The 19,301-nt window shown below is 30.8% G+C and overlaps 1 protein-coding gene across 2 annotated transcripts; it reads right to left on the reverse strand.

Annotated features, from left to right (window-relative positions):
* Positions 1-55: 55 nt before the first annotated feature.
* Positions 56-18,712, reverse strand: LOC133794095 (alpha,alpha-trehalose-phosphate synthase [UDP-forming] 1). 2 transcript variants are annotated; one of them, XM_062231281.1, is made up of 19 exons: positions 18,535-18,712; positions 10,458-10,508; positions 7,284-7,753; positions 7,014-7,111; positions 6,499-6,887; positions 5,764-5,878; positions 5,552-5,653; positions 4,927-5,077; positions 4,317-4,405; positions 3,774-3,822; positions 3,199-3,299; positions 2,640-2,827; positions 2,107-2,224; positions 1,547-1,720; positions 1,345-1,467; positions 1,163-1,250; positions 935-1,065; positions 745-843; positions 56-660 (listed from the first exon to the last, which is right to left on the reverse strand). In XM_062231281.1, the coding sequence occupies exons 3-19, from the start codon at positions 7,678-7,680 to the stop codon at positions 277-279; spliced, it is 2,796 nt and encodes a 931-aa protein (XP_062087265.1). In that variant the 5' UTR covers positions 7,681-7,753; positions 10,458-10,508; positions 18,535-18,712; the 3' UTR covers positions 56-276. The 2 variants fall into 2 exon arrangements, with proteins under 2 accessions (XP_062087265.1, XP_062087266.1); XM_062231282.1 differs by lacking the exons at positions 10,458-10,508; positions 18,535-18,712 and adding an exon at positions 8,281-8,845.
* Between the last annotated feature and the right edge of the window lie 589 nt (positions 18,713-19,301).

The following is a 19,301-nucleotide window of genomic DNA, read 5'->3' on the forward strand; positions in this document are numbered from 1 at the left end:
TTTTCTTTTTCTTTTCATATGTGTATTACTAAATAAATAAATTATAAAGGGAATATTCAATAAATAGTAAATTTGGTTTTAGAATAGAGGAATGAGGTAAATTAGAAATATGGGGCAAATAGACATAAATACAAATGATGATATGATATGGGGTAAATGACAACTTCTTGCAAAAATGAGGAGAGGGCAAGACTCAAGAGGGTTATTTGTCCTAATAATAATAATAATGATTTTAAAGTTGTTGGCATGAGGCAGCAGAAGAAGTCGAAAATTGGTTTATAAAGATGAATGAGACAGTTGCTTGAGAAAGGAGACCACAGAGTCAGATGAGCCAAGTTGATACCTAGCATTTGTCTGTTGCCGCCCAACAGCACAAGAGAAGTAATTCTCAACCTTGAGATCAAGTACATTCCAGGAGCCCTTGTCTTGCGCTGGTTTGTGATTGGCACTTCTCTTGTCGTGATTTGGGCCATTTGAGGAAGGTCGTTGGTTCTTGCTTTGAGATGATTTTGTCCCATTCTTATTTGCGGTAGCCTTCACAGAAGATCTTCTCTCACATGGTGGCTTATTATTATTATGACTCTCACTTCCCTTGATTCTAGCAAGACCAAGGGAATCTAAGGGAAGCACTGGCTCAAAAAAGGTGTACACATCTTCATCCTGATCGAGTGAACACCAATGAATTATGCATATCGTTTAAACTAAACTGAATTGTGTTCATATCAATTGAGAAAGAAACTTTACCTTTACGAGAAAATGCCCAGTACAGAGGACATAATCTATGGGTGTTGTCATGCATTTACTGTGGACTATCTCCCCCAAGATACGGTCAATTGCTGCACCCTAATTATTTTTATGAAAGAAAAGACTGTGAGCAAGCATGTCTGATATGTTATGCACATCAAGATTTGAGTACCAAGAAACAGCCACTGACCTTTGAGACACCAACTGCTCGCACCTCGACAGAACGGGTGCCTTGAACAACATCGACAGATGCATTAGAAATAGGGCCCGTCCATAGATGCTGCAGCATATCTCTTGCTTGCAGTCGTCCAAATTCGACATCTAGAACATTCGCATGGCAATGGAAGTTAAGAAAAGAAGAAGAAGAAGAAGAAGACGTCGTGTTTATTAAGAGAAAATGTTCAGGAAAATATGATACCTGCATATTTGTAGTTCCATACAAGGGAAGTGTCACGTTGGTAATAGTGGGACCTTGGTGTTCTCTCTGTGAAATACTCGAAGACATGCTGGATATAGAAAATCGGCATTGTGAGCTTAAGGTAAGGAGGGGGCAAAAACTAGTTAGTATAATATAAAAATTCAGTTTTGAAAAGTGAAGACCTTCACACTCTCGACCCACTCCATAGTCAAGTGCTCAGGCATTGTTGTCATCCAATCACCCTTTGTATGCCGTAAAAACATTCCATTCTCTGCTGCCAACCACATGTCAAACTCCTTGAAGTTCTGCGCAAATGAATATATTAGAAGAGGACATTGAGAGGAGTTGAGAAGATACTATGAGTAGAAAACATGCGAGAAATACATCATCTAAGACAACTCTGTCACTCCCACTGAGGACTACAACTGTTGTTTTAGGATCGTTGCAAAGTGCCCTTAATGGTGCCTTCAACTCTGGATGCAATTTAAGGTCCATTTCTTTAATTTGATCTCTTCGTCCCGGTGTGTCTATAGGTTCAGTTAATGTTGCATTGAATCCCTGAGATTAAAAAATATAAGAAGAAAAGACAGAGAGAGAGGAACTGAAAATGGAAATACAAACTCCAATTGAAAATCTATAGAGGCAGCTACTTGGTTATATGAATTATTAAGAAGAAAAAACTAATTTGCAGCATGTCTGTTTTAGTAGCCAGGACAGATTTTCCCAAAGAATAACTGCTGTCTTTGTAGACAGAATTGTACAGTAATGGACAAATACACAATTGATCAAGGTCTTGGGCTTCGAGGGTAGACAAAAGTTAATTATTTTATCTCCAAAACGATTTGTAAACACTAACCAGTAAAGTACATATGCTATAAATATAGAGAGTGAATGTATCAGAGAGTAACAATTCCACTACAATGAAGTTTCATTTAAAGGCATACCAGTATGAGCAATCGATTATTAGAGCGCAAATAGCCTTTAATTGCATCATTATTAGGAAAATCAGGTGTTGAATCTCGAATTCGTATTTCCGCCTCAACAACAGTATCATTTAGTTCACTGAACAAAAATAAAATTTCATTATAGTCCATCTATAACTTCACAAATACAAGTATGGGATCTTTCTAAAACTAATAACAAATTTATTAAATATCTTCCTGTCATGTACCTCAGGAAACAATTATCTATTAGTCTAGTTTTTTTTTTATCTAATACTCTAACATAGACAAGACTTTTACTTCAATGTTGTTAAAGCACAACGAAATTCACGGAATAGTACTAATCCCTTTATTTCTTTGTATGAAATTCAAGATCGGAACACAAATAGAGTTTGCATGCTATGGAGAGCTTCTATTCATTCCTTCAAATATAAATGTTCAATTAAACAGAATGCATAAGACAGGAGTCAAAAGGTTTTACAATGCTATCTTATTTTCATATTTATGACAATGTTATAAAACTTATGCATGTATACCTCACAAAAGTCTCCGCCCATTCTTGTGCAGTGTGTGTAGTCACATGCGAAAAGTTGTGATTATGTCGCTTTTCTCTTTGCTCAGGTTCCATATCCAAAGCTTGGCCAATTGCATTAGCAACTTCAGTGATGTTCCACGGGTTCACTAGAATGGCTCCTGCACCTAGAGATTGTGCAGCACCAGCAAACTGCAAAATAAATCACAAGTATCAAAAGCTGGATCTCTACAATCAACGATTTCACCGCTAATTTCACTAGATGGGTTTGTTATTATTGTCTTCCCCCTTCTTTGAGATGTTGCAGGAAAAGAAAAACAAAATCTCACTAGATGGGTTTGTTATTATTGTCTTCCTCCTTTGAGATGTTGCAGGAAAATAAAAACAAGTACATGAACTGCACAATCTTAACTCTCCTAATAATTTATTCTGTAGGAAAAAGATCTCATCCTTTTTTCTTATATTCTCCCCTTTCAGATGTCTGCCATATAATATAAAATGACACATTTGCATGGTGAAAAATAAAATAAGCGTGAGTAGATATGAAAGTCCCCAGAAATTACCTCACTAAGAATCAAGACTCCTCTCTTTGAATCTTGGCATGCTACAAACTCATAACTGACAAGATTCATACCATCCCTTAAAGATGTGACTAGTGCTACATCTGAAAAAGATAAAATGGGTATTTAGATGCAAAGAAGGCTGCTTGAAGACATTTCATGTGAACTTGAAATTTTTTTTCCCACTTAATCTGGGATTCTGTCACTACCTTAAAATGGGCTGCTTATAATTCACTAATTTCAGTTATAGTAGCACTCTGTCTTTCATTCTCAGAGTTTCTTAGCAACAATATTCAGAGATATTTTTTATATCCAAAGAAACAGATAGCGAATATGATGTAAAAGATGACTTTTAAGACAGCTTTTTCAAACCCCAAAGGAAGAAGGAAAAGAGAGGGGGCAGGTAAGTTTACAATAAGGAAATCAAGAGAAAAAAGGTAGGAGCAGAAATAAATTAAGAAAATTGTAATGCATCATTTCTTTCTAACGAGGGAGGGAAAATTTAAAGTCTAATACTAGATAATTGCGGAGTAAAAATAATCTGAGAGTAGATTAAAAAGGAGAACAAAAAATTGTACCTGTGACAGCATATAGAGCACATAAAGCATGGAAATCAAGAGAGCGATCCTGTAAAGAAAGAAAGATAGGATCAGAAAGAGTACACTGTCGTTACTCCTTAGGAACTAGAAAGTTACATCTAACATGTGAGAAATAATGATAGCAAAATTGGGGTGTATAAATATCATATGAATGAACATACATATAGCTTATTAGCTTTTATGTTTTAGACATTTAGTTGACGTACACTGGCATGAAAAACTGAGGTTCAATTCAAGAAAAAAACAAAGATGGGTCACTGATGTGATCTACACCAAGCTTAACACTCTCAAGGTCCTTTTTTAATCGTACCAGGTAAGCCTATACTATTTGAAATATAGAACCATTGTGTCTAAAAGAGAGTGATTGCATAATCTAACAATGATAAGATACGGTTCAGTATACACAACTGTCAACAACACTTTAAACATTTGTCCAAATACCAAATAGCCCAAAAAGAATATAGTGAGATATAAATTGTCCATTCATATAGTAATTACTGACTAAGAGGGCCATAAACGAACCAAGTGATGTATTGGAACAGCTGTCAATGTTCCAAATCTGCCGTTAATTCGTCCAACAATTTCATGGACCTGGCTTGTGAGTTTTTGATCTGTGAAAATGCAATATGAAACAGTGTGTTAATAGAATTTTAGCAACAAAGCAAACAAAATGCACTTAGAATTGAAGTGTACTTCCTCAAACAAGGTAAGTTGTTTAACTCTGAAAAAAGAAATATCTTAACCATTGTCGACTGAGTAAATTATTTTAAAACAATGGTAGTAATAAGATGGAGAGACAAAATAGAACACTATTCTGCATCAACCCCAAGCTACAATCAGAAGTAACCTAGAACTCAAAACATAAAGCTTATAGCTCAAATTCAGACATAGAAACTCATTAAATTACTAAAGGATCTAGCACAAGGAATTCAACTTAAATTTAGACATTCCAGTAAGTTTTTCTCTCCTTACTAAAGAAGAAGAATTCCTAAAATGCAACAGACGCTAGTCCTTCTACCAGGGCTTGAATTAATCAAGGAAACAAAAAGAAATCATGAAACATAAAGAATAAAACTATTTGCAAATCAGGCAAACACAAGAAGAAGCAATGCAAATTTAGACAGAAGTATACACTCTGGAACATCTGTTCTTGTTGGCACAGCAATCTGCAACAAGACTACTTTGTCACGCCAGGCAGGGTTTTCCTCGAGGAATTTTTCGAAGGCCAATATCTTCTGAGGAATCCCTTTGATCATATCAAGGCGATCTACACCTAACATTACCTGTAATGTCATATATTTCACATAAGAAATAGTTAATATTTAAAACATAAGATATATCATTAAATATACAAATTAGAGAGGATAAAAATATTAATCTACTAAAATTAGAATTACAAACACCTCTCTACCCATGCAACAAGCAGTAGCAATAGCATAAATAGGAATGTGTCACTAGGAAGGTAAGGTCTAAGAATTATCTAATAGCTTTACAGTAAAAGAACCAAACAGAAATACCCAGGACGAATGCTCTGAAACAAATCATAAGTTTCCATAACGTGTGGACTGAAGAAACCAGACAGTGATAACTTGCACATGTTACTATCATAAACAAGGTCTCAAAGCATATCAAGCGACCAGCTATCCTAAAACTTCATCTCATAGGAAACTAGACAGTGAGATAAATTATGCTTAAGAATTAATACATGTTCCCATTATGTTGTGGAAAAGAATTAATTCTAAAAATATATTATTTACCTTCCGCCCAGCAAATCTTTCTTTAAGTTCTCTGATGTGTTCCTGGACTTGAGGAAGCTCCAGTGCACGTATAAAGCGCTCTGAATCTATACCGATGGGACACTGAAAATTTTAGCATTGGAGTCAGAATGAGTAGCAAGTTGGCATACTGAAGTTTACTCATATAATATGTCTTCAACATTAAATTAAACGGGCATGTAATTTCAACTTACTGCAGCCACTCGAGTAAGCCTCCCTTGATCCTCAACTCCCTCGGGAGTACCCTCCAATCCAAGAATGCGAGTACAAGCACTAACGAAATGACGTGCATAGTCATATGTATGAAAACTGGAAAAATGAGGATTAATACATAAATTACATGTTCAAAAATTCGTAAAGTCCAAGCACTTAAAATGAAGAAAGTAATATAGAGTCGAATTACCAAATAACATTATATTTAATCAAACTACTACTTAAACCAACAGCATTCAAATAGAAGATGTTGAGTGGAAAATAATAACACTTTATTAATATTGAAGGGCAAGACAAGATGTTTAGGTTAGAGCACTCATGACAGAAGAACTCTCTAAGGCACTTTTACAACTGACACACCTGCTATTTTCCAATTATTTTCCAATTGCCCTCTAAGCACACACCACTCTTCTATTAGGCTACAATGAAGAAATCTAAAACTTTCTAGAATTTTCGAAGTCATTAACTAGTTTCTACTATTCTCTAAATAGTTCTATAATAATCTATATCATAGTCTAATTAATTCTAGGTTTCTCCTAGAACATTCTAGAATACTTTTAACAGAAGAACATCATAATAAGTGAAGCACGTTTGCATATGCTGAACAAACTACCTATTTTTTCTACTCCAGCTGACTTTAAAAGACTGGTTCTTGACAACATTTATACAAAAGTCATATATAATATTCAACAAGTGCTGCCGATTACTCAACGTACCCGACTAAATCTGCAGCAAGAACTGAGCGCAACAGCTCTGATCGAGATGGCAATGTCCTGTGAATTTCAGATGAAGGAAAAGGTGTATGTAGAAACCAACCAACTTTCATTGATTTCTTGAAATCTTTCAAGCATTTTGGAAGATACATAAGATGGTAATCGTGGCACCAAACAACATCACCCTCTTCATAATGCTTGATAACCACATCAGCAAACATTTCATTTGCCTTCTTATATGCAGCAAACTGAGACTGGAAACTCCTGGTGGTAGCAAGCCGATCTTCTTGTGGAAGTCCAAGGTAATGAAAAAGTGGCCACAAAATGTTGTTGCAGTAGCCATTATAATATTGATGAACAATCTCTTCATCAAGAAATACAGGAATACATCTCTGTGAGGAAGAAATAGAAAAGCATCAACAGAATTGATTTTCACATAATTTAACCAAATAAACATGTTTACTCAATCAGAGGAAAAAAAAAAAATCAACCCAATAAGCAAAGGCAGTAATATTAACTTTTTCGGCTAGAGACTTAGTAAGTGCATTCTGTCCAACTGTATCGGGCACATTTACACCAGCCCAGCCGATCCACCTTGCCTCAAACTCCTTCACGCCTTTAACACAACCATACAGTACAAGTGAATAACAAGTTTACAAAGAAAAAAAACAAATTATCAGGTAAAAAAAGTAACAAAAAACTATTCATAATAATCTCATCAAGTAAACAATCTTAATATAAATATAAATAGACCAAACAATCTTAAATGAAGAGTAGGAATTGCATACCCAGAAGAGCACTGACTAAACCCCCAGCACTAATCTCTAAATGCCATACATCTTCACCTTTCCTTACAGCAGAGACTGGTAATCTGTTAGCAACTACCAATAACCGTTGCCTAGCAGGCTTTTTATCTTGCGTTTCACATCGCTCATAATTGTTAGTCGTTGCAGTATCCCCTTCAGGGCACTGTTCAACAGTGGCAACTTTCGAATTATCATCTTCTGTTAAGCAGACATCATTCTCAATATACTGAGCCCCATTATTATTGTTGTTATTATTCTCAGTAGTTACATCGTTTGATTGAGAAGTCCTGCTGTTTCTCCTTATCTTCCTATCATTCACTAACCGTCCAACTCGACCGGTCGACAAGGGTTGGTTACTCTCGTACTTGTTCCCTGGCATGCGCTCTCTATGCAACTGAACCTTGTGTGCCAAAATTTATAAGCACAAAGGCTTCTCAAGACAACTGCCTCTCCTACATTATATTTTTGGAATAGTAAGTCTTCAGGGACCAGTAAACAAGACAAAGCTTTGAAAATTAATTAAAAAAAACATAAATACTCCTGTAGAATTACTCTAATAAAAGTGTTAAGCAATAAGATAGGCAAAAGGGTAAGTGAAAAACACGGTTACGTCATTGAATCAAGTTATTTGAGTCCATAAATTTGAAGGGAAAAAAAACCCAATTAATAAGAAAGAAAAAAAGTAGGTTATTAAGTAGGGAAGAAAAGGACCCACTACTACCCAGAAAGAAAAAAAAAATGAACGAAAGGTACATTCAGCGAGTCCCCACCACAGGTACATATATCACATCATTCAGACGAAACAGCAAACAACATTGCATGGGTGCAAAACATGTTGGAACTGCAATTCTGTGATGTTGAGAAAGCAATTATCGTGATATATCTTAAGATGCCAAAGCCAACTTCAGAAACTTGAGAAACAAAATAAGAAGAAAATCTTCAAAAATCCAATTCCAGAAGCACTGAAAAGAGCAATTACCAATTTCTTGATACAAGAGCCAGAGTTCAAACATAAGAGATGAGATGAGGGGTCTCGCCAATATGTCAATTGTCAAGCTTCTTTTGGAGATGAGATTCAACTATAATCTATATCCCAGCCACTACTACCACTACTAGGGGTGAAGTAGATAGAAAAAGAGAGAGAAGGGATGATGAGAAAGAGAAGAGAAATCTCCAGAATCTGAATGGCAGAGAATTAACGAAGTGAGAGAAAAAGAAAGCGAACAATCGAATCCTCGTGTAAGCTTTATAGGGTATAGACAGCTTTAAATCCATGCAGGTAACACCAAACACTGGGTTGAAAACAGAAAGAAAGAAAAAAAAAATGTTTTACCGAATAAGAAGACAAAATAAAAACTTGTTATTGCCCAAAATCAGTATGAGGTTAGAGAAGGTGATGAAAAAAATAAAATCTCATACTCTACTCGACAGCCTATGCTATGCTATAATAATAATAATAAAGTAACGTTAGGTGAGTAAAAGATCCTAAGATCCCGTGACTCGGTTCCAATGGCTGGGGACTATAAAAAGAGACTTTCCGTTGTTTCGCGAAACTACGTTTTACGAATCCGAAGTAGTAGGCTCACTCCACCCCACTTTGACTGCGCTACCGCTTCTATGTTATTATCCTAATACAGCCAACACCATCTCTTCTTATTGATTTAAATAATATTGTGGTATATTTAGAAAAAAAAAAATTATTACGTGATATATTTGATATAATTTTTAGCTTATATGCATAATTATAAAAAAATTATGAAAAAATTAATATTTCTCATTTGATGTTTGTTAAAAATATAAAAAGAAAAAGTATTGTTATGGTTAACACTAATAATAAATGTAAAAGGTGTAGCATTTAATAGTTAGTAGTCATGGATAAAAATAATAATAAAATAATAAAAAATAATATAAAAATAAAAAAATAAAAAAAGTAGTATGGTGATTCAAAATATACATCATCTTATAGTATATTAAATTTAACTAAATTTTTAGTATAGGTCAAATTTGACACAATTTTTGGCACATCATTAAGATAAATTTTATATAATGTGAGCTATATTTTAGCAATGCATCACCAATTTGGGATTACAATGGAGATGTTCTTAGCTTGTAAAACATCTTATGTAATTTTTATCATTTCTTAAAAAATGAGTTTATATTTTTTTGGACCCTCTATTTTTTTTGATTACTTGTTAGGATTTTGTGTTTTAAAAAATTTATTTTTGGACCTTATGTTTTGTAAAATTGTTCAAATAGACCCTTTAACTCAATTTTGATGAAGAAAAAAATTAAATATAACAACTTAAAATTTAAACAGAATGATTTTATTTTTATTTTGGTGAATTATTTATGATTTTAGTTGTATAAATTTGGATCAAAATCGGATTTAGGATTCTATTAAATTATTTTATAAAATATAAAATCAAAAATATAATTTGTTAAAATAAAACATATGCAAAACATTTTATAAAAAAGCAATAAACCCTTAAAAAAAAAGTGATTTGAGAAAAGTATATATATATAAAAAAGTTAATGAACGACAGAGAGTTAACTTAAGAAAAAAAAAACAATATGAGACCGTCTTTTTAGACTGAATATATTATAATTAGAGTAGTTGGACCCACATTAGCATCTACAGCTAGCTAATGTGGCATGAAATCATTACTTAGATAATAGTTTATTATTAATGGAGTGGAACTCATGTTAATAATAATCTTTACATTGGGATGCTAATACTAACAACTTTGTTATTTACGTCATCACGACTAGAAACATTTCACGATCCACCTGTTGTTTAGTTCTGATTGGTTTCATAAGCTTTACGAATAAAAATAAATTATTTATATCAAATCGAGCCAAATCAGTTTAACTAATAAAAAAATACAATTGGGACCTACAAGATTTTTCTAATGCTAATGCACCCACATTTTGAAATTTAGATGGTACTTCCGGCATGATTTGGTATGGAAATGAACATATTCCCTTGAAATTTAAATCTATTAAATATGTGGTTAACTTTTCGTAAAAAGGGAGAACAGTGATTTTAAAAGTAAAAAAGTTGGTAACAATTGGGATAAAAACTTGGTTGAATTGAATCGAACAAAAAGCTCAGAATCAAAATAAAGCTTCAATTGGAAGAAAAAAACAATATTGTACCTGTAACTGGAGTATCAGTCGCCTTTTCGTAGTAAACTACCAAACACGATCCTACAAAAAATAAAGACATAATTAAAAATACATAACATAATTAAAATAGCACTCCATGTACATTAATTAAAATTATGAAATATAATTATTACTTAGATTAATATAATGAAATAACATACTCCGTGTACATTAATTAAAATTATGTGCTTCATAATATTAGTCATGATTAAATTTATATGATTACTTTAGGAAGTTTAAATTCGCACATCCTTTTTTTTTATCAAAAGAAATTATATAAACAAAAAAACGTAGACATCTAACTAATTAACACGCCTCCGGCAAATAATCCAATTGATTTATAAACACATACTACAAAAACACAATTATAATCACTGTAAAATATTTGTGATAAAAAGTAATGAATTTATTTGCACAAAAAATACTTTTAATAGACAATTTATTAACACAAAATAAATTTGTCACAAAAGATACAATTTTTTTAAGCAAAATGTATAATATAAAAAGAATAGAAGAATTCCATCAAATAAGAAATAAACCCTTAACTACTAAAGGTCCTACAACTAGTAATATCGAACTGCAAAGAAGATATTACTCAATTACAGAGTCTAAAGTCTCACAACTTTTAACTTTATTACAGTGTTGTGTCACTAAAATCAATTCTCGGAGAAAGTGAATGAAACACCAACACAAATAGTCTACAAAACACCACTAACATTATATTTTATGGTCAATCAAAATAAAATACAATCAATGTCTTGCTAAAAAAGAAAAATAGTGTTTCATAGATATAATATTAATGATCTTAAACCTGGTGATTTTCAAATCAAGATACAACATCATTAGTTGATAGATCTTAAACCTGGTGATTTTCACAATGACATAATTATTTTAGATGAAGAGCGTACTTGCTCCATAACGAAATCTTCAATATACTAAACAATAATCAGTAAAATTTAACTGTGTTTCTGTCTCTTACCAACTCTGTATGAAATTTTTGGGATGCCCTAAGTGATGGAGAAAGACATTACTAGGTAGAGATCGAGAGGACTAGTTTCCTAAAACTATCATTTACACGCACATTCCATAAAATAGAAACTAAAATAATAATAATATACTTACCAAAATAAAGATATTCATAAATTAATTGATATCTTTATAGTATTAATGGTACGTGGATCACAAAATATCTTACAAGCTCTACTTTAAAATTGGGAAACTTCAAAGCAAGAGGTTAATTATAAATTGGGAAACTTCAAGCACATCACAAACAAGTTCTAAATTCAATAAATTAGAAGACATTAATTGTAAGGCCAACTCCAACTAGATAACACTAATACTAAATTTGAGGTAATTTTACACTAATATCATTCTTAGCAGGCGGCATATTATACATTATATATGTTGATATATACAGTAGCCTATTAATTTTGAGGTGATACTGTAGATGACGGAAAAAAATTATTTAGTATAATTTTTTACTTTTTAAATATAATACTAATAAAACTTGTTAAATATATATATTATAATTATATATTTTTAAAAAATAATATAATAATAAAAAATATATTTTTTGGTGTAAATTTTAGTATTGTGGTTAGAATGGAAACAAAAAAAATATTACTAAGATACTTTAATTTTAGTGTTAAGTGCAACACCATAAATATTCTTATGAGTTGAAAATGTCACAAGCAGCAAAAAGAGAATCTGCACGTCAAGTTAGTACTAATTCACTTTAAAATAATAATATAGAGAGAGAGAGAAACACTGAAACACCAAAACAACGAAATGCATGCTTTTTTTTTTTTTTTATGCTCCGATGACCTTTTTTCAGTATGACATTTTATCAAAAAAATAAATAAATAAACCCCTTTGACCAATAGAGTACTGATACTTGAATTGGAAAAAATCGAATGTAGCTTAATTAATCTTTTCTAAGTTTTGTCAGTATGAAGCTAGAAGTTTTGGAAAATATATATATATTTTTAAAAAGAAAGTCCAAAATGAAAGGCCGCATGCCCCTTTAGAAAAATTTCAGAAGAGAGCAAGTCATTTTCGCTTCACCTTTTAGAAAATGACCAAAAGAAACATGTTCGCGGAAAAGAGTAAATAAAAAAAGACAAAATATTTGGTTATTTGATTTTTCCACTTCGACCGACCAAGAAAAAGAATAGTAAAACCATGCGCCTCATCGTTTTCTAATTTCTATTATTCAACAAGAGAGAAAGTAATAAAATTAACGACCACGGTGAAATACATGTACTAATAACAAAACTTGCAGGGAAAGAATCAATTGAAAGAAAGAAGTGCTAGAAGAAAAAAAATTATTTAAATTCTCATGCATGTATTAATGCTTGACATGTGATTATTATCCAAATATAATATCCTTTAAAAATATTCTAAATGATTAATGGTCTACAATTTTTTTTTAGTATTTTTAGATCAATAAGTTAAGTAGAAAATTTGTACATAATGATTTTTGGGAACCATATCAATAGCACGTGAATGTTGTTCGATTTAGGTTTTTTTGCATATTAGCTCAAAAAAATTCACTAATGAAAGCGTTACGATATATCCAAAGAAAAATTGGACAATGGGAAAAAAGGACATTAAAGGGTGACTGAGCCGAAAATTATGGCCGCGGCATGTGAATATGTGATGAAATTATGTCGGGTGTTCAATGAAAATAATAATATAGTGGTTGATGAGCCTAAAATCGTGGAACGCAATGCAACTAAAAGGAATGTACGGACATGTTTAATTTTTTCACATTTAGAATTGGATGATCCATTTTTAATCAAGTTTTAGTAATATCAAAGAGACTAAACAAAACAGAACAAATAATTAACATACAAAATCATACAAGAAACTAAACATCACTAGTAATACACCAACTCATCAACATTACAATTCAAATATAATGACATTTTAATTAAAGTTAAAAGTTTGAAATAATAATACTAAAATATAGCAAAACTACTATTAATGCTTAAATATAAGTCTCAAAACAGCAATGATAAACTTAAGTGAGAAGAATAAGATTGAAAATGAAAAAGGTAGAGAGATGAGAATTTTTATTTGAGAGAGGGAGACGGTACTCGGAATCTACACCAATCTTTGAAAATTTACCAAATTAAATAGATATCATATAATATATAAATATTTATATAGTTTGATTGGTTTGATTTGATGTTGAATTTCGACGGTCACATCCGGATTTACCAACTAAACTTATTCAAAATTAATATCTAATTTTTCAAATCAAATCAAATCTAATAACTATTGAAGTTTTTCCAACAAAAAAAAATATTTAAATTTATTAAATAAGAACCATATTTTATGTTTGTTAAAATGTTTACATGCTACACACGAATGTGTACATTTCTTGTGTGAAATAAATATGTCTAGCATTATTGTTTACACAAATGAAAAAATAAAGCAGGATAGAAGGAATCCACAATGTGAGGGGTGGTTATAAAGGTTTTTTGTTTTTTGTCTTTTTTTGAAAAACAAGTGATTTTTCTCAGTTTGACAGCCAATCTGGAGACAAACCGAACAAACAAAAATCTAGTCTAAAAGGAATTAAGAATAATTGTTTTATTTTTCTTCACTGTTCCTAAAAGAATAAAAATTCATAATTTGCAAACAAAATTTTCTTCCTGATTTATTATTATGATTATGTATTTTCATAATTAGTAATATTTGTATGAATTGTAATTTTAATCTTTTGTGACTTGAATAACAAAATTATAAAAATTAAAATAATCACAATGTAATTGTAATTTAGTCTAGACATAATTTATTTTATTAAGAAATCTTTTGAGAGAAGTTCCAAATTCTCTCATAAATGAAAGAGTATTAAAAAGAATAGTATGATTGTTTAGAATTATGTAAAATTGTATTTTATTGTGCATGCAGATTTTGTGCTAGATTTATGAAAATATTAGATAACAATATTTGGTTTCACATAATTATGTATCCATCCTAGCTTGCAAGAGAATCTAAAACCTATCTATTTAAACTTATACATAATTTAAGATTATATATAAGTATGATAGATAGTAATTGGAAAAAATGGTAGCAAATATTTATTTATAACAAGGATATTTGCAGCAAAAGTATTTAAATTATTATGTTTGTAGCACTTAAATATTTAAATTATTTTTTTGTTGGCAAAAGTATTTTCCATCCATGTGTTTGGTACAGTTTAATGCATCTGTTTGTTTTGTCATTGAGTCTACCACTATGATGTGAAATTTACTTATGACTTTAGTATTTTCACTGTAAATATATTTCAAATTGGATACTTTCGTCACAAATATCATTTTTAATTAAGTAGTTTCGTTGCAAATATCTATTTAATTTGATACTTTCACCTACGTATTACAATCGAACTTAACAGTAAGAATTAACAATTATACTTCTGTACCAAAATATAATCAAAATATACTTTTTATGTTAAAAAAATATCTATAAAATAAAATAAGTAGTTATCTGTTACAAGATATTTTCCCTACAAATATCTATAAAATAAAATGATTCATACAAGTGCAACGTGTCATGTATCTGAGCCAGGACCCGACAAGAACAAGTGTTCCGTACCATTCTGGAAAGTTATAATTGCTTTGCCTAATTAGTTGTGACATTTGACTTGGTTAAATAATTCTTCTCATTACCCAAGTAGCTACTCGTAACGAAACGGACAAATTACAATCTCCGTAGACAGATAGTACACGAAAGTTGGAATGGTAATCCTACTTGCTTATTTTGATTAACCACGTTTTTTAGTCGGCCAGATTAATAAAATTTTAGAAATTTCACATATGTGTGAAAAGTATTAATAAAAAAAAATGCTAAACTGACCAATGTTGCTCACCAGACTTCTATATAGGTGTCGTAAATTAAATCGGAAAACCCAGGAGTGTCTTAAAATGTTTACTTTTCGATCTGGATAACATTTTTATTAAATACATAATATCCTTTCTATCATCCACATTTCTAATACCCAGCTATTTTCTTTTATCTCTATCTCTATCTACTTGTTTATATATAACACAAATTGGCAACCCAAGGTGATCAATGCACTTAAAAGTATTAAGAAACATTCAAGCTCTTGGAACTCCGTACAAAAATACTAGCTATCACACACATATATATATAAATGTGACACTTTTAATAGTTTTTACTTTTTAGAAAATTATTTTAATAATAACTATTAGATTAAGATTAATAGTAAATATCTATTATTGTTAATTAAAATTTTTAAAAATAAATTTTAATTTTTTTAAAAACCACCTGATTACACAACAATCATATATTTATTAAATTAAAAAAAATCTTATTTAAACATTATATATAAAAATTCAAAATTAATATAAAAAAATATTTATTGGTTGATTACTAACTATACTAAGTCATTATGTTGCTAAATCATTAAAGCAACTTTAATGGGAGTTGCTCAAAGGAGTGCTTGTTAGTCATGGGATAAGTGGTGGGGTAGGCTGATGATGTGGAAGAGTTTGATTTAAAAGAAAATTAGCAACGTTGACCTGTAGTGGCAACGTTATTTTTATTTTTTATTAGTTAAGTTTATTAAAATAATTATGATAGGACAACTTAAATAATTTTTAATATTACTCTTATTATAGATGCTTTTGTATTAGTTAATACATATTTATGGTAGTAACCCGAGAAATTTTCTATAAATATAGTGTTGTTAAGAAAACATTTTAGGCAATGACAAGGTTCGGTTCGTAGCAAAACCTCTTTCGAATTTTTTTTTTTTTTTTGGTTAACAAAAATAGGAACCTATACTATACTACTTTATCAACATAATAGCACAGATAAGGACATGAGCAAGCACATGTAAGAAAATGCCATTATGTACGTACGTCAGATATTGACAGTAGTCGGACTCACTCGCATGCAGCATTGATTTTCTCTCTGCTAAACGAAGGCAAGTGGAGTTGGTATTAATTATTATTACTAATGCTATGTTTGGTAGGAAGAGTGGACTAGATTGTGGAAGAGTTTAGGTAAGATGGGAGAAAATAGTAACTTTTCTTGATGAAGTTGGAAAGATAGTACGGATAATAATTATTCAAAGTTTTTATATTTGTTCGGGCTCTGGATTTTATTTTATTATTTATTTAAATTTATATTTTGACTAATTATTTTTTATATCTTATATTTTATAAAATGATTAAAAATAGAATCATAAACACAGTTTTGATACATATTTTCTCAACTAAAATCCTTATTATTACTAATGCTAAGTTTGGTAGAAAGAGTGGACTAGGATTGTGGAAGAGTTTAGGTAGAGGGAGAAAATAGGAACTTTTCTTGATGAAGTTGGAAAGATAGTACGGATAATAATTATTCAAAGGCTTTATATTTTTTTGAATCTTGTATTCTGACAAATTATTTTTTGAATCTTATGTTTTGTAAAATGATTAAAAATAGAACCATAGACCTAATTTTGGTCAATGTTTTCTCAACAAAAATCTCAAATAATTTACCAAACTAATAATTTAGAACAAAAATATAATTATTCCGCTTAAAAACTGTGTTGTTGTATTCAATTTTTTCTTCATCAAAATTGAGTTTAAGGTTCTATTTTAACTATTTTACAAAAAATAAGATCTAAAAATAAATTTATCAAAATACAAGATCCAAACAGATAATAGAATAAAACACAAAATCAAACAAATATAATCCCTTAATCATCTCTCTCTTACCAAAAAAAGAATTCTCGCTCTTCCTTCATCCCTCTCCATCCACTCATTTCTCCTCTTTACCAAACATAGTGTAAAGGTCAGAATTATGAAGAAGAGAAGAATGGAGAAGAGCCCGTGAAACAAAGCCAGTAAGTATGTATCAGTACGTACTAGGCTAGTAGCTAGATATTTATTCGAACTGCAAAATAAATTTTTCACGCATGCAAAGGAGAGGTTGGCAAGTGGCACCACACCAATAGTATTCCGGGGGGGTCCCACTCCCATACTCAGAGGATATATCTATTATCCACACCCTTTTCCTTTCGGACCACAAAACTAAGAAGATCATTTTAAAGTGGAATCCAGCAACCAGGACAACTTTTTTTTTTGTGTGATGGGGGGTGGGGGGTTGTTCTAAATTCTGGCAAAGGCTGACAGAACAATAGTTTCTACTGACAATAGTTTAAAATGGATGAATGGTGCAAATATAACGAATATATATATATAATATTTTGATGGAAAAAAAAGGGTATATTATAATTAATCATCTTGGGTCAAACTATTACCTAATTTTCATGACTAGCTTTTCTTCTGTTTGATAATTTTTGTCTTTTTTGTTTAAAGCTATATATTCTTTTTCTTGATTGAATTGCCTAAAAAAACAGACGAATTTCCCGCTCGAATAATGCCGTATATGTTCCCAAATTGACATTCTATACTTTTTCCTTTTAATTACTTTTTCAGACCAGAATCATTTTCGTGCCAACAGTATTATCTTACAAAAATCTTCTTTAAAAAAAGGAAAAAAGAAGAAGAATATGCTAAGTGTACTATTCAATATTGTCGAGTGAAAAAATAAAAAAGTTATAATCTTACAAATTTTGTAAAATCTCTATTATTATATGCTAAAACACAGAAAACAATTATGATCACGAAGATTCGCGCCTATTATTAATTGAATTTCACCAAATCGTAGCTAAACCAAACAAAGAAAATGCTCGACTCTAATTAAGAACCAGTGGCAAGTAAAACTTCAATATCGAAACCGCGGACTCGACCGATTCAATCAAAAGAATTAAAACAAATTGACTGAAATTATTAGTGAACTGAGAGAACATGACTAAAAACCAAACCAAGGCTACTCTGACAACTAGCACTCAATCAATTTCATCAGAACACAGCAAGCTCACACATATATGAGTATGAATTTCTCTCTCTCTCTATATATATATATATATCTATATATATATATGCATACACAGATTGAGCAAAAACAGATTATAATTAACTAATTCAAATAAACGCGCTTAAAGTAAATTCTTGATTGCATTAAGAGAAAGAAGAATCCTAACCGTACGGACGTAGTGTCGACTGATCAGCAGAGTGAGGCGGCTCCACTGCTTCGTCGACCGAATCGCCGGAGAGAGAATAATCGATAATACGGAGTTGAAAAAATTGAGTCGGAAATATACTTTTATGGAGAGAGATAGAGAGAGCGAGAGAGAATGAGGAGTAATTCGAAGAGAAATGGTTGGTAATAGGGAAGGGATCACTTTTTTTCCTTTCCATTTCGACCCCCAATCATTTGGAGGGAATTTGTTCTTCTTACTTTTTTTAAAAAATTTAACATTTATTTTAGCTCAATAATTAATTAAATAATAAGTAAACAAAGATAGAATTTTATAATATGCGAGGATATCTAGGGGCTTCAAAAGAGCTCCACAATTTTTTGTATTTTTAATCCGTGAATAATTTTTTGTATGATTTTTTTTAATAATTGTGTATATTGTAGTTATTTAGATCGTCATGCAAATTTTTAGAAAATTTTAAAATTTTGCAGTCTCAAAAACTAGATTCAAACATATTAGTATAAAAAAATTACTCACTCGTACAATAACCTATTTTTAAACTAATTTTCAGCATTATAAATTATTCAGAATTTTCTTAAAATTTGCAGATGCTTTAAATAACAATAATATACACAATCATAAAAGAAATCGCAACAAAAAGATTATTCACGAGTTAAGAACACAAAAAAATTTCGCCAATAAAATTATTTTTGAAACCTACCATAAAATTTTCCTATAATATATAATTAGTTTGGATATTAAAAAAAAAT

This window comes from Humulus lupulus, chromosome 8, assembly GCF_963169125.1.
Source record: "Humulus lupulus chromosome 8, drHumLupu1.1, whole genome shotgun sequence".
Lineage (NCBI taxonomy): Eukaryota > Viridiplantae > Streptophyta > Magnoliopsida > Rosales > Cannabaceae > Humulus > Humulus lupulus.